The sequence below is a fragment of the Callospermophilus lateralis genome, chromosome 8, assembly GCF_048772815.1.
Source record: "Callospermophilus lateralis isolate mCalLat2 chromosome 8, mCalLat2.hap1, whole genome shotgun sequence".
NCBI lineage: Eukaryota > Metazoa > Chordata > Mammalia > Rodentia > Sciuridae > Callospermophilus > Callospermophilus lateralis.
In genome coordinates this window covers 79,921,009-79,934,326 of record NC_135312.1, presented here as the reverse complement: position 1 = coordinate 79,934,326, position 13,318 = coordinate 79,921,009, and the positions used below count along the sequence as shown (strand labels likewise).

At 32.9% G+C, this 13,318-nt stretch overlaps 1 protein-coding gene across 1 annotated transcript in view; it reads right to left on the bottom strand.

Annotated features, from left to right (window-relative positions):
- Ndst4 (N-deacetylase and N-sulfotransferase 4) overlaps window positions 1–13,318 on the bottom strand; it is a 227,694-nt gene that overhangs the window by 125,556 nt on the left and 88,820 nt on the right. Inside the window, exon 2 of the mRNA XM_076864826.2 lies at window positions 2,307–2,394. Coding sequence (XP_076720941.2) covers window positions 2,307–2,394 — 88 coding nt within the window. The remainder of the gene's footprint in view (window positions 1–2,306; window positions 2,395–13,318) is intronic.

Here is a 13,318-nt window from a genome sequence, read left to right as displayed (position 1 = left end):
GTTAAATCTCTATATAGGAATGTGACTCAGGAGGGTGAGGCATTGCCTTTCTTACAGTGGGTATCACTAATGTGTAATTCAGCCCTGAAAGAAATCTTGATATACCCATGTGTGTTAATAGATATTTAACATGACATGATTGCACCCTTGAAAAATGTTATGGATGATTTTCAATGTTCCTGTGGATAAAACAGCATAATAGTTAAATAAAAGTTACATAATTATATGAAGATTATTAAACTTCCAGGATTTGCCATTTTATATATGGTGTTTATTCTCTAAAGTGCACTATCACCACAGCAAAGCAGCACAGTGTTTCTTCCATTTTTTTTTAGGATAATTTCAATACAAAGAGTCAATAAGGTTTCCTTGAGAGATATAATGAAAACCAAGCTCAGTAGCACACATGTGTAATACCAGCTACTCAGGGAGGCAGAGGAGGAAACTTGCTAGTTCAAGGCCAGCCTTGAGAATCTGCCTCAAAAATGAAAAGGGCATGAAGATGTAGCTCAGTGTAGAGTGCCCTGGGTTCAATCTCTACAACCACAGTTCAAAAAAACAAAGAGAGAGAGAGAGAGAGAGAGAGAGAGAGAGAGAGAGAGAGAGAGAGAGGAAATTAAAATGTTGCTTTTATTTTTTTGGTCTTCCTTCAACAATTATCCCTGTAATATTGATTGGTATGCTGCTCATTTGATGTGTACCGTATACATGTTCAGGATTGTAAAGAAGAAATGGAACGCATCATAACCTCTGTCAACATTAATTCTGCAAATGTCTGGCAGGTTTAGGAGATCTGAGTGGGAAAAGTAAATAAAAATGGAAGTGATTATCCAGATATATTTCAGCCAAAAGAATGTTTTCCTTACCCTATATAACTATTTAAGACAAAATAGTATTGTTTGTATGTGAGTTCCAAATAATCCCATAATTTTTCTCCTGCATGAGTAGATGCAGCCTGCACAGTTATCTGCTTTATAATTTCATAGTCAGAGCTTCTTAGGCCTGAACTCATTTCTTGAGGGTGCTTTTGAAGAAGATTTACAAAATCATATCTATTTTCAAAATTGTAAGCTGAAATTGCTTTGCCTGTGCAGATATGATGACCCAAATCTATTCTACAAAATGTCCTTTTAAAATATGCAATCATCTGATTTATCAACTGGTCTAAATACTAATTTTCCTTCTATTACTTTAAACAGATCTACATGTTACAAAGCAGGAGAAAAAGCATCAAGGAAAAGCCAATAAGACATTGTGACTTTCAATATTCTAATAAACCATGCTGGGCTTCTATATTAAACAGTCTCTTTGGGTAAACAAGCTCAATTTATGATAATTAAACACTACCCTTGCATGGGATATTTGCAATGAATCAATAAACTGCATACATGCACAGAGAACACTGTGAATTGTTTCCACTAAGATGCTAGTAAAACAACAATGCAAAGTCCTAAACAAAGCATTTAACTCACTGCATAAAAGCACAAATAGGTGTAGATGGTGGTATTCTTTTAATACAAATACCAGCACTATTTAGCAGTATTTTTGTCTTCACTGCAAGACAATTTTATACACATTGTTTTCTCTACAGTTAGTACAATCCTAATATTCAGAAAAGGAAAGTCAAAATTTGAAGGTGAGAGTAAAAATAGGTAAGAAATAACAGAACACAGAGTAAGCAGTAATGAACACAAGTCCCATTTTGTGAACCTATTGAGAGGCTTAGATTGAACAGAAATTTAACTGTGATTAGATAGTTATGAAAAAAAAATGCAAGCTTGATTGTGAAGGTTTTAATGGATATTTGGCCAAATTCATCTTAGTATTTTCAGGTAAAAATCCTACAAAGGAAGATCAATAAATTTCTTTGAGGCTATAAAATTCCTCTCCCATCAACAGATGTTTTTCAAAGGTAAATAATATGTACAAAAGTCTCCAATACCTTGACCACTCAAAATTTTTAAAATACTGCCCACTATTATTAGTATTAGTATCATCATCATTACTGAGGTATGCTCTCTCTTGGACTGTGCTGACAAACAAGATGCACAGTCATACTTAAAACAATAATTATGGTTTCTTGTACTGAGTTGAAAAAAGTCAATTCTCTTTCTCTTTTGTCCTTGATTTTAATAGTATTTACCAAAGTAAACAAGCTCATTGATTTTGGATTTGGCTTCTCATATAATGCACCCAAGTTTTTCCCATAATCAATCTGGACATTCTGTTTCTCCTACTTATGGAACATTTATAATCCTATGTCCTATTTATATGTAGCTGCCTGAGAACACAAAGCTCCTTCTTACCTGTATGGTAAAACTTCCCTGAAAATCCAAGGTTGAAGGTAAAATTTGCAACCTGAGTGCGCAGTAAATTTTGAGTCTCTAGTAATGCCTGAAATAAATAAGAAATTAACATGATTTTAGAAAAATAAATATGAAGTTTTGGGATGCCTCTTTTGTAAATGTGTGTATCAGTGAAACAATTTGAGCTTTGTTGGTTTTGGGATTTGATAGAGACTGTTTTGTGGTATTCATATTTCAGGTCTTATAATTATTATGGTTATTATTTTTATTGAAGGTTAGCAAATTACAAAACAGTGAAGTTCTGAGCACATTATGCATTGCTAAAAGGCAATTCTCCAACTGCACAGCACTGACATCATTTTTCATTTCGTGTGAGACATTTCTTGAATTTCAGATTATTATATTTCTTTTCCTTGAGGAAAAATTTTCAGAATTGTTGGATGTAGACAAGTCCTATATATGCCAGTAAGGGATAGGAGGGAACTTTTGTATGAACTACAATTTAGTATTTTATTTAACTGTGCTACCTCTTACATAATTTATAAAACATAATTATTTAGTTGAAAACTTGAGTTTTTACTCTAAAAACTAAAGAGCAATGTATATTTTATAAGGCATTGCTTTCAAATCTAGATCCATGAAAAGAACACATAAGACTAAATACCCTTATACTACTAATTCCATGAAGAAATGTTCTCTAAACACAAACATTTCTCTGATTTCTAGACTTGAGATTGTACTATATGAATTTCTTGTTTGAAGACAGGTTAAGAACACACTGATAGTAATTAGCTAGAATTAGTCATGCAATTTTTTTGTCGTCTCTCCAGTACTATTATTCCTATGTGAATACATGCAGCAAAATCCAGAACTCTCACATCCCAGGCTTTTTGCTGGCTTATTGGTCTACTTACTGATTCAGAATGCTTTTCCTATTTTTAAAGTGGATTTTAAAAGAGGACTTACTTTGTTCTAATGAAAATGAGAAAGTCATTTCAAACTAAGACTAATTTTTGTTACCTCTATGATTTGTTAAGGTGAATAAAGATCCAGAGGTTTAGACAATTTCTTTTGCTTTAGTCACAGTGAATAAGTGTTTGCTTCAAAAATTTGTGAACCTAACTATTTATTCCTTTAGTCCTGAAAACTAGTTTAATTTTGAAGAAAGAACAAATAAATGACCAAATAACTAAAAGTGTGATAGACTACACAGTCAGTGATTGTTTGAGACCATAATTATACTGCATGTAATGATGGCCCATCTTTTTTAAATTTTATCAAGTATATAGACAATGGAAAAATAGACCCATTAGTTTAATGTATTTCTATGAAATATTCAACAACATTTTCAAAAAGATCAAACGGTTAAAAAAAGGATTGAGTTAAAAATAAAAAGAATGGAACTAGTTGAGCTTATTGGTAAATGCTATGAAATATAGCCTTAAAATAATAAGACCATGCATTATTTTTTCTTTTAATGACTTCTTTTTTTTTTTGCTTTTAGATACTTTTTGTTTTAATGAATGTTCATTCTCAGAGTTCTATATTTGAAAGTATATGTAAATATATATATACACTCCCTTCCCTTCCTGTATTCTAATACTATCCACTCATATTTTTTACTCAAAGTTCTTGAAGTCATTTTTTTTTATTCTACATTTATTTATCCATCATTCATTCTTTCTCGTTATTCTTCATCCACTCTTAAATGCAATAAATATTAACTGTGGATGGACACAGTATTGGATTTCTTAAGCATGACCCGTCTAACCTGAACCTTACCACCCAGAGAGGGAAATAGATATGAAGTATAGTCACACAAATGTGTAATGGCAATTCTTGACAAGGGCTACAAAAGAAATCTCAATAATTCTGTGAAAGATGTAAAAAGAGGACCTTAGATTGGGGAGTGCGCCTACATATTTGGTGCTTTCTTAGGGGAAATATAATAAATCAAAAAATCTGTGTTTCCCAGATCAACTTGCCATTACCATAGGCAGGATCTTATTACTATTTCTTAGGACTTTAAGATACCATCATACTATCATGTTCAACAGTGTTTCCATCTTTCATTTACAGTTTCCTCTATGCTATCTCACTTTCTGGGTTCATGCTAACCTCTCAAAATACATTCACTCAGGAAGGCTATTTATTTAAGATTCAACATTTGTCAGTCATTTCCCTTCTCTAATCCTTTTCTTTATCTGTGAAATGGTACTGCAACAAATACTTATTTGATACTATTATTTTGAGGATTATATCATAGAGCCAAGTATTTAGCTAAGCATGTGCTGCAGACAAAGAACTCCATAAGAATTGTCACTGAACACTGAATATGTCATTCCCTACCTATTGATTAGGTATTATTGGTGTCTCCACATTTCTAATTAAGCTACATACATTGATTCTTCCCCCAAACTATCACATACGCTGGTCACATTGAATTATCCCCACCTCCACATTTCTCCATACCATTTTTCACTTTCTTCCCTTTGCCTAGAAAGCCTCTGTTGGTCTTTATCACCAGTCCCCCAACCTCACCCATTCTTTAAATCTCTGCCCAAATGCCATATTTCTGGATGAAGCTTCACTAATGCTTCAAACGATTACCTTTTCTTATTTCCCTTAGGAAATTTCTAGATCATTTTTTAAGATTTCCATAATTTTCTACTTTGCTTCACATACTTTGTATCTTATTTCTCCCTCTAGTCTATAAGCACCCTTAGGTTGATCAAACCTTACTCATTTTTACATATCCCATGTTACTCAGTGAACTTTTTATATATGTGAAAGATATTTAAAGTATGATAAAACATGCTTTAAACACAGCTATAAACATAGTTTCATTTATTTTTATTATTACCATTTTTCAATGGTAAAAATGATAAATACAATTTATAGGACATACCAAAAGTGATATCAGAAAAATATAGGTAAAATATTACTTTTTTCCAGCATGTTTTATGGTACTGAAGTCTTCTAACTTTATTTTATAGATCTATTAAGACAAGCTCAAAGAGACAAGGCTGGATGGATTTTCTTCCACTGTTGCTAATTAGCTATATGAAAAATTTGACAGATTTTTTCATTATTAAAAGAAGTAGAAATGTGTAGTTGCAACTACCAACAAGTAAGCTTGATTAGATGAAATGGATAAAAAGGTAATTCTTAAAATGTTCCAAGTTTTCTTATTCCAGTAAATGTTCCTTAGTTTTAAACATCAGATTAAGGAATTTTCTGTGTTTTTCAATGATAAAAAGAGAAGCAAATAGCATTAAATAAATATAAATCAATCCAATCTCGAAAAATAAAAATCAGAAATAAGTTTGAGAAAAATGCTAAACCATGAACATAAAAGAAGAAAATGGGTGGAAAAAACAGTATTGAAATTCAGGAAAAACTAAAATGTTAGAAGAAAGATCAGAGCAAGAAAATATGAATACAAAATAAAGAATACTAAAGCATAAGAAAACTTTAAAAACCCTTCTTTTGCAAAATCTTGCTAATGAACTGGAAATAATGTCCCAGTTTTAGATAAAAATCAAATGATAAAGCTTAGGAAATATTTGTAAATACACTTTTCTATGTCTGAATATTTTGTGAGTATATTTAACTAACTTTTAAAGATATATGTAAAAATAAAATATATTAAGACTTGGACAATAAATACAATTTATTATCTTTCATAATTTGCAAGTCCATAAAAATAATACAAATGAATTTGAATTTTTCTCTTACATTATTTATGAAGAACTTACTTGATTGAATGTTTAAGGGAGTAAACACATAGCTAGCTTAAGAAAAAAGCAGATCACTGTTTTACTAAACATAACTTGCATTCAGTCAACATTTTTATAATGAATTCCTTAGTATTTCATAAAAGAAGCTCAACTTTGCCCTTACATAAGTACACACTGTTAAGGAGAATGATGGTGTCAAACTTTATGTTGCAGAAAATCTTCTCAAGGAGATTGCTCAAATTGTCAATTCTAAAGGCCCACTTGAAAATATTGATTTATACTGTCATTGGGCCCAGGAATATGTATCTCAGTATAAACTCCAACTGGCTATAAAAAATGTCAAGCAATTGTTTTGAAGTTATCCATAGGACATGAGTCACCATAATGCTTGTAAAATACCTCTTCTCAGGCTCATCATCTGGGGATTCCAAATTGGCAAGCACAGAAAGGAATCTGTCTTTTAGGTATAGATGGACACCACACAATGCCTTTATTTTTATGTGGTGCTGAGGATCGAACCCAGGTCCTGCCTGCGCTAGGGGAGTGCTCTACCGCTGAGCCACAGTCCCAGCCCAAGAACTTGTCTTTTAACAGTGGCTCATGGGACTTCAAACTAAAGATTATTTTCCCCGAAGAACTTGGGGAAATATTGAGTTAGTCTATTATTTATATTATTTTCAAGGTATGTAGCTTATGTCTTAATTAATTTTCATTTTTAGGTTGTTACTTCATAGTATTAATATTTTCCTAAGTGTATTTAATTAATAAGGCATAGATGCCTATATACATACTTTCATATAGCCTTATGTTTTCAAAATTTTAAAATCAAATATTTCAGGGTAATAGTGTTTGCTTTTGTGTCTTATATAGTCATTTATTTTACTCAATAACTCAATAAAATTGAATCTTATGATAGCTCAATCTTCAAGTGGTAATCAAAAATAATATTTATTATATTCTTATTTTCTAGGTTTAACTCAAGGAGGAGGCCAAAATTGAGCATGCTTGCCTTAACACTCAGTCCAGACTTAACAACCTCAGGCCCAATGCAGTAACTCTGTTTGAAATGGAGTCAGGAGTCCATGAATTTTTGTTCAGAGACTATTATTTGTCAATGTACAAATAAAGATAAATAGGTCCAACCCAGGCTGAAATATGAAGCTTTTAAAGTTTGCCTTTGAATGTCCCCACCTTTCTTCTTGCTCATTTTTTTTCTTTAGAAGCAATCCCCTTCGTCTTCTGTTAAACTGTTATTTCTAGTCAAAGAGGAAATTATCTGATAAATTTATGAATCTACCAAAACTTAGATTTGGTAGATTACAGCAACATGCTAGGTCTTCTAACATAAGTTCACATTAAATGATTTAGATTTGATTGTGGGATGAATGAATTCATTAATGGAGAATGCACAAATAGCTTTGATGATCATACTGAACAAATGTGGAGGTCTTTCATGAAGAGAAATGCTGAAATCATGCTCAACTGAACAAAAATGTGCTGTGCCAAATACTATCTTGGCATTTCAGAGCAATTCGTTCGTATGTCTTTTTACCCATCCCTTAAGTGTTCCAGCCCAATCTTTTCTCTCTGGTTAAAGTCTCCTGGCATCTGAAGGTCACTGTCTCTGGGATCTCTTCACCCTTCATGCCCTTCTTCCTTTATTTATTCACTCATTTAGTGGTTCAGTATTATTAAACCCTCCTATGTTTTGGTACTTTCCCAAGTACTAGGGATACCGTGGAGGTAATAACCACAGTATCTGACATTATTGAGCTTTAACTATATTAGGTAGTGAGAAACACTCTACTTGAATTCTTTATTTAAATCTTCCCTTTTATTAACTTTATTTTACAAGTAGAGAAAATAAGGCACTGCAAAGTACTTGACAAAACAAAACTGCTAAATTTTCCCTTTTCATGGAGCTTATAGTCCTTGGGGGCACACAGATAACACACATTGCAAAACAGTCAAATTGATATCTAATTGCACATTGTTATTAGTGTTGCAAAATATAATTTTAGCATATGACATTGTTGAAAAGTAAACAGAGTACCTAATTTCAACAGTGTATGCAAGGAGATCAATATAGACCTCTCTAAAAAAGTGGCCATTTTATTGAGATGTGAAGAATAAGAGGCTGGCCAAGCCCATATTGGGGACCTGGGAGTCTACCTCAGACAAAGGGATCAGTGAGAACAAGGTTTGGTGAGAAGAAGACCTTGGCATCTTATTAATACAATATTCTCTGCTTTATTTCACACAAAATATAATTTACATTTTTAATTGATTCATCTGAGTACTAACTCAGAAGAAACAGGGGTTTCATTTAGGAGACCTTCCGAGTAGCTTTTGTAAAAGTTACTAAGAGCACGGTTTCTATTGGTAGTATTAGAAATGTAAAGAATTAAGTGTTGTGAGTGTTGGTGATGCAGGAAGTGAGGTGGAATGTGTTTCATGAATGATTCAGGTTTCTGGCATTTAATGCAGTGGAGAAGAGTTGGGAAGAGTTTGAAGGAAAAAAATATATATCTGTACTTTCACTGCTACCCTAAAAGTTTCTCCCACAGTGGTATGACTGTGTTGAAACCTCTACATCACCTAAAGTAGGAAAGAGTGAGCTTAATGGCATTGCTTTCAAATCTTTGTTACCCAGGATTAGAAGGTAAATTCAAAAAACTAATTACCCATGTAATGTATCTATGCATTCCAGGGGTGGTCTCATAGAATAAGTAATGCTTTTTGCATACTGGAAGGTTAATCATTGAAACTGATTAAACATACTGGCAAAGAGAAGAGAAAAACTGAAAATTGGTTTGACCTTGTAAGATATTATTAACTCATGTCACGTATGTGAAGGGTTTGCATTTTCTACTTGATTATCAAAGAACACAAGAAAGGTTATATAAATCATTAAATTTAAAGTGCGTTTATAGTGTTGTAAATTTTATTTGATTCCATCAGCAAAACATTTCACACGTCTTTGTCTTCCTTCCTAGTGGTTTGATGTATTTGTCTTGTGCCCTAAACTGTGTTACAGGAGAGTTTCTTGTATACCTCTATGTGTACAGAATTCTAAGTCACTAATATATGCCCATTCTGAAAGTGAGATGGGTCTTTGTTTATTTTATGATTACCACTCTGATTCTCTCCCTGGGACCAGAGAATTTCCTTAAGAATGGTGGGACATTGTTTGGTTCTTATTAGCCTCAATTTCCCCTTCAACTGTATTCTTGGTTTCAATCCATGTAGGTCATTACAAACCAAGATTGTTGCTGTTTTATATGAGGTGTCCCACAAAAGCTCATTCATGAGACAATGCAAAACTTTCTCATAAGTGCAGTGGTTAGATTATGAGAGATATTACCTAATCAGTGGATTAATTCACTGATATGGATCAACTGGGTGGTAACTATAGGCAGGGAGGATGTAGCTGGAGGAATCAGGTCACTGGGGGGCATGCTTTTGTGGTTTATATTTTGTCTCTATTGAGCAGAAATCTCTCTGTGTCCTGGTTGTCATATCCTCCTCCTTTCTTTTGCCATGCCCTTCTGACACGATGCTCTGCCTGAGAACTGTGAAGAACCATGCAGGACCAACCATAAATTGATTCTCTAAAATTGTGAGCCTATCCTATTCTGTTTTGTCCTTTTCAGGTCTTTGGATCACAGCAATGAAAAGCTGATTAAACAACTGTGCCCAGTTCTCTGTACCTCTGTCCCATCTGTGTTAGTTTTCCATTCCTTTGACAAAAACAAGATAATCAACTTATAGGAAACAAACAAGATAATCAACTTATAGGAAAGAAAGTTTTATTTTAGCTCAAGGTTTCAGAGGTTTCAGGTCATTCTTAGCCCTGCTTTGAGTCTATGGTGGCATGGTGTATCATGGTAGGAGGGTTTAGCAAAGGAGGCCTATTCACTTGGTGGAGTCAAGAAGCGAAGAGAGACAAAGGAGCAAAGATTTAGGAAGGGTCCAGGGTTTCAATATTCCCCTCAAGGGCCCTCTTCAATGAGCTAACTTCCTTCCAATAGTCCCCCGCCACTTAAAGGTTTTAGCATCTTCTTATAGTACCAAACTAGGAAAAAAACATAAACACATGGGCTTTTGAGGGACATTCCAGATCCAAACTATGGCACCAACCCAGTTGATTAAAATTTTAAATCAATTAAGTAAATTTGAATTGAATATAAGTTTGTTATGACCCTTAAAATGTATTATTTAAGCCACTAGTATCTCTTTTATAAGTTGATTCCTCTAACCCTGGTCTTCAATTCTGTTATTTAATTTATTCTCTCTATAAGTTTTGTTTCCAAGTCTTCACCATGACCTATAGATTTTTTTTTTTTTTTGAGAGAGAGAGAGAGAGAGAATTTTTTAATTTTTATGTGGTGCTGAGGATCGAACCCAGCACCCCGCACATGCTAGGCAAGCGTGCTACCGCTTGAGCCACATCCCCAGCCCAGGAATTTTTTAAAAGATGTAAAAAGAATCATGTATTGCAGCTTTAAAGTTCATTGTTTCTGTGGTGTGACTATTTCCTTTAAAGCTCTTACAATGTAATAACAAAACCAATTGTCTTTTGCCTTAAACCAAAGTATTTAAGTAAATGATAGAGTAATAGTGAGGTAAAGCTAGTTTGTATATAGGATTTTTGTGGGGACAGTAAATGAAACTAGCTACTGTAAGCATAATGACTAAAAGGCAGCTTCAGAAATAATAAGAAATCAAATAGGAAGGGAAACACTTACATACACACACACAACACACAAACACACACAAAAATAAGAAAATAAGAAAGTCAAAATCTACATTGGATAAGAGTAGGAGCCAAGTAGTTTATGAAGATTACCAGTGCATCTCATAAGAGTGTGTACTGGATTGAAGTTCTCTTTGTGCTAGGTTGGAACTTGAACATGGAATTGAATCAGTCTGCATAATTTCAGATGCTGGGTAGGAGGCCAACATGATGGAGATATCTTTGTACTGTTTGTGGATACTCCAGAGCAGGTCCTGATACATTCACCACCTTCAGAACTGGTTTGGGGTGTATGGAAGTTTGGGATGTATTCCACACTGGGCCATCATGGACAAAATGACTGCATAAGGGAAGAGTCAGTAAAACAGACTTTCTTAACATAGAAGAGTGTTTTCTAAAGTGTGGCTTATGATCATTAGACCTGTGAAATATGATAACTCTGTGGAAAAATAATTCTATGTTCTACAGGATTAAACACTATAAACACTCTTGGTGGTTCTTGGTGCTTATTAACATGTTAACACCCTTTAGTAGTAAAAATACTGTACTTGATTTAGCTTAGCTTTAACTATCAATCAGCTACACCTACCCCTACTTGCTCAAGTTTCATTTACGCTGTTTTAAGAAAAAAATCATTACATGACTGGTTAAACCGTGGGGATAAAGGTGTTTTCTTGGGTCACATCATCCTCTATTTGAATGTAGTTTCCTATTTATTATACAATGCAAGTAGCAAAATATAGTAACTTGCTTTTATATAAAATGTGATTTTGTGTGTGCATTTAGTTATATAATCACATTAGCTGTCTGTAAGAGACTTGTATAAAATTCATTATTTCAGGATTTTGCTCTCTCTAAAGAGCTTCAGATCAAGATCAATTTTGTAATATTATGGAATACTGGAAATATATTTAGAAATCACAATTAAACTTTAAGTAAATATGACGATACCTTTCTTGGAGCCTCTTTTCCAGGTGAAAAATTTTTAAAAACAATTACAAAACTTTTTTCATTAACAAAATTACTTCTGAAAGACAAATATATTCTTAAAAATAATTCTTAGTTTATTTTTAGGCCTTAGAAAATATAAGCTCCCAGTCAGTCACCTCCTTACCAAGTCACTGGCTTCCATCCTTGGGTTTACCCTTTTTGCCTTGGTTCATGGATGGCACCTCCATTTCTTATTGTCCTTCCTGTCTTCTCTGAGTACAAGACCAGGTTGGATTTACAATAATACTTGCTGACAGACATATTCAATAATTGTTGGGTAATGGCTTTCCCTCATTTCATCTTGAGAAATACTCCTTGCTCACATACTGATGAGGAGTATCTTTAATAGCAATGTCTTCACTTATTAATTGAATTTTTAGTTCATTAAATGTTATAACAATTCCAAAACAATTCTTGATCACAGAAAGAATACTTTCTATTCTCACTTTTATATAACTAGTTATATAGAAGCACCGTGGAAATGTCTGAATTTTGTGACAGATTTTTAGGGTCTTGGGCTATGAAGACATCCTTTAGAGATTCCTTGCATAGCTTTGCAGCTATTTTTTTTCTATAATAATTCTATTAGAAATTGTCTTGGAACTGCAGAAGAGTTCTGTACATGGTAAGTGTTTAGAATTTTAATTTCAAATTTTATCTACTATAGTCATTTGCTTTAATATGAAAAAGAAAAAAACATACTTTCACATCAGTATTTTTGATTCCTGCCCTAAACAAAGAATATATTACTGATAGTGCTAATAGTTGTGTACAGGAATAGTTCAATTGAATTATATAAAAAAGTAATTTGAACAAAACAAGTCATTGACCTTGCTTAGTATTTATGTATTGCAAAACACATATATGGTAGGTGGTAAATATACATTTTATGTACCACAGTGAATATATCTCTACTTTCTAAATAAAAATGGTATCTATTTTTAAACATATATTTTTACTAATAGAGGAACCAACAGGAGACATCTCTCAGAAAATTTGTTATTATTATCAGAATTTAATGCATTGATATAGTAAAGTATAAATGATGCTTTTCAATAGTATCATTTTATTAAAATAGCATAAATACTTTAGAACAAAAATTAGAAGTGTCAAATTAAATATTTTAATCAAGTCCCTGTGATTACATAGAAAATAAAACAAAGTAACCATTATTGACTATGTAATTTAAAATATAACCATCATTAAAGAATTTTGAATGTAGTTACTATAATAGCATAAATTCAGTAATTAGTAAATATGAATTTGTTTAGCAACTCAGTTGAGAAAATCTTATTTGCAAACACATTTACCTGTAGGGACCAAATAGAATGTAAGTAAATACCACTGCATGACCTTCAGGAAATGTACTTCACCAAACATTTATTAAAGCACTTCTATCTTTCAAGGAAGCTCCTGGGTCCTGCTAATACACTGTGCCCCTTAAAAAAGACAGATGGATGGATCAATAGATAGATAATCTCCTGCAGGTGGAATTATTTTTGTTTATTTTCTATGTTTTATTTCTA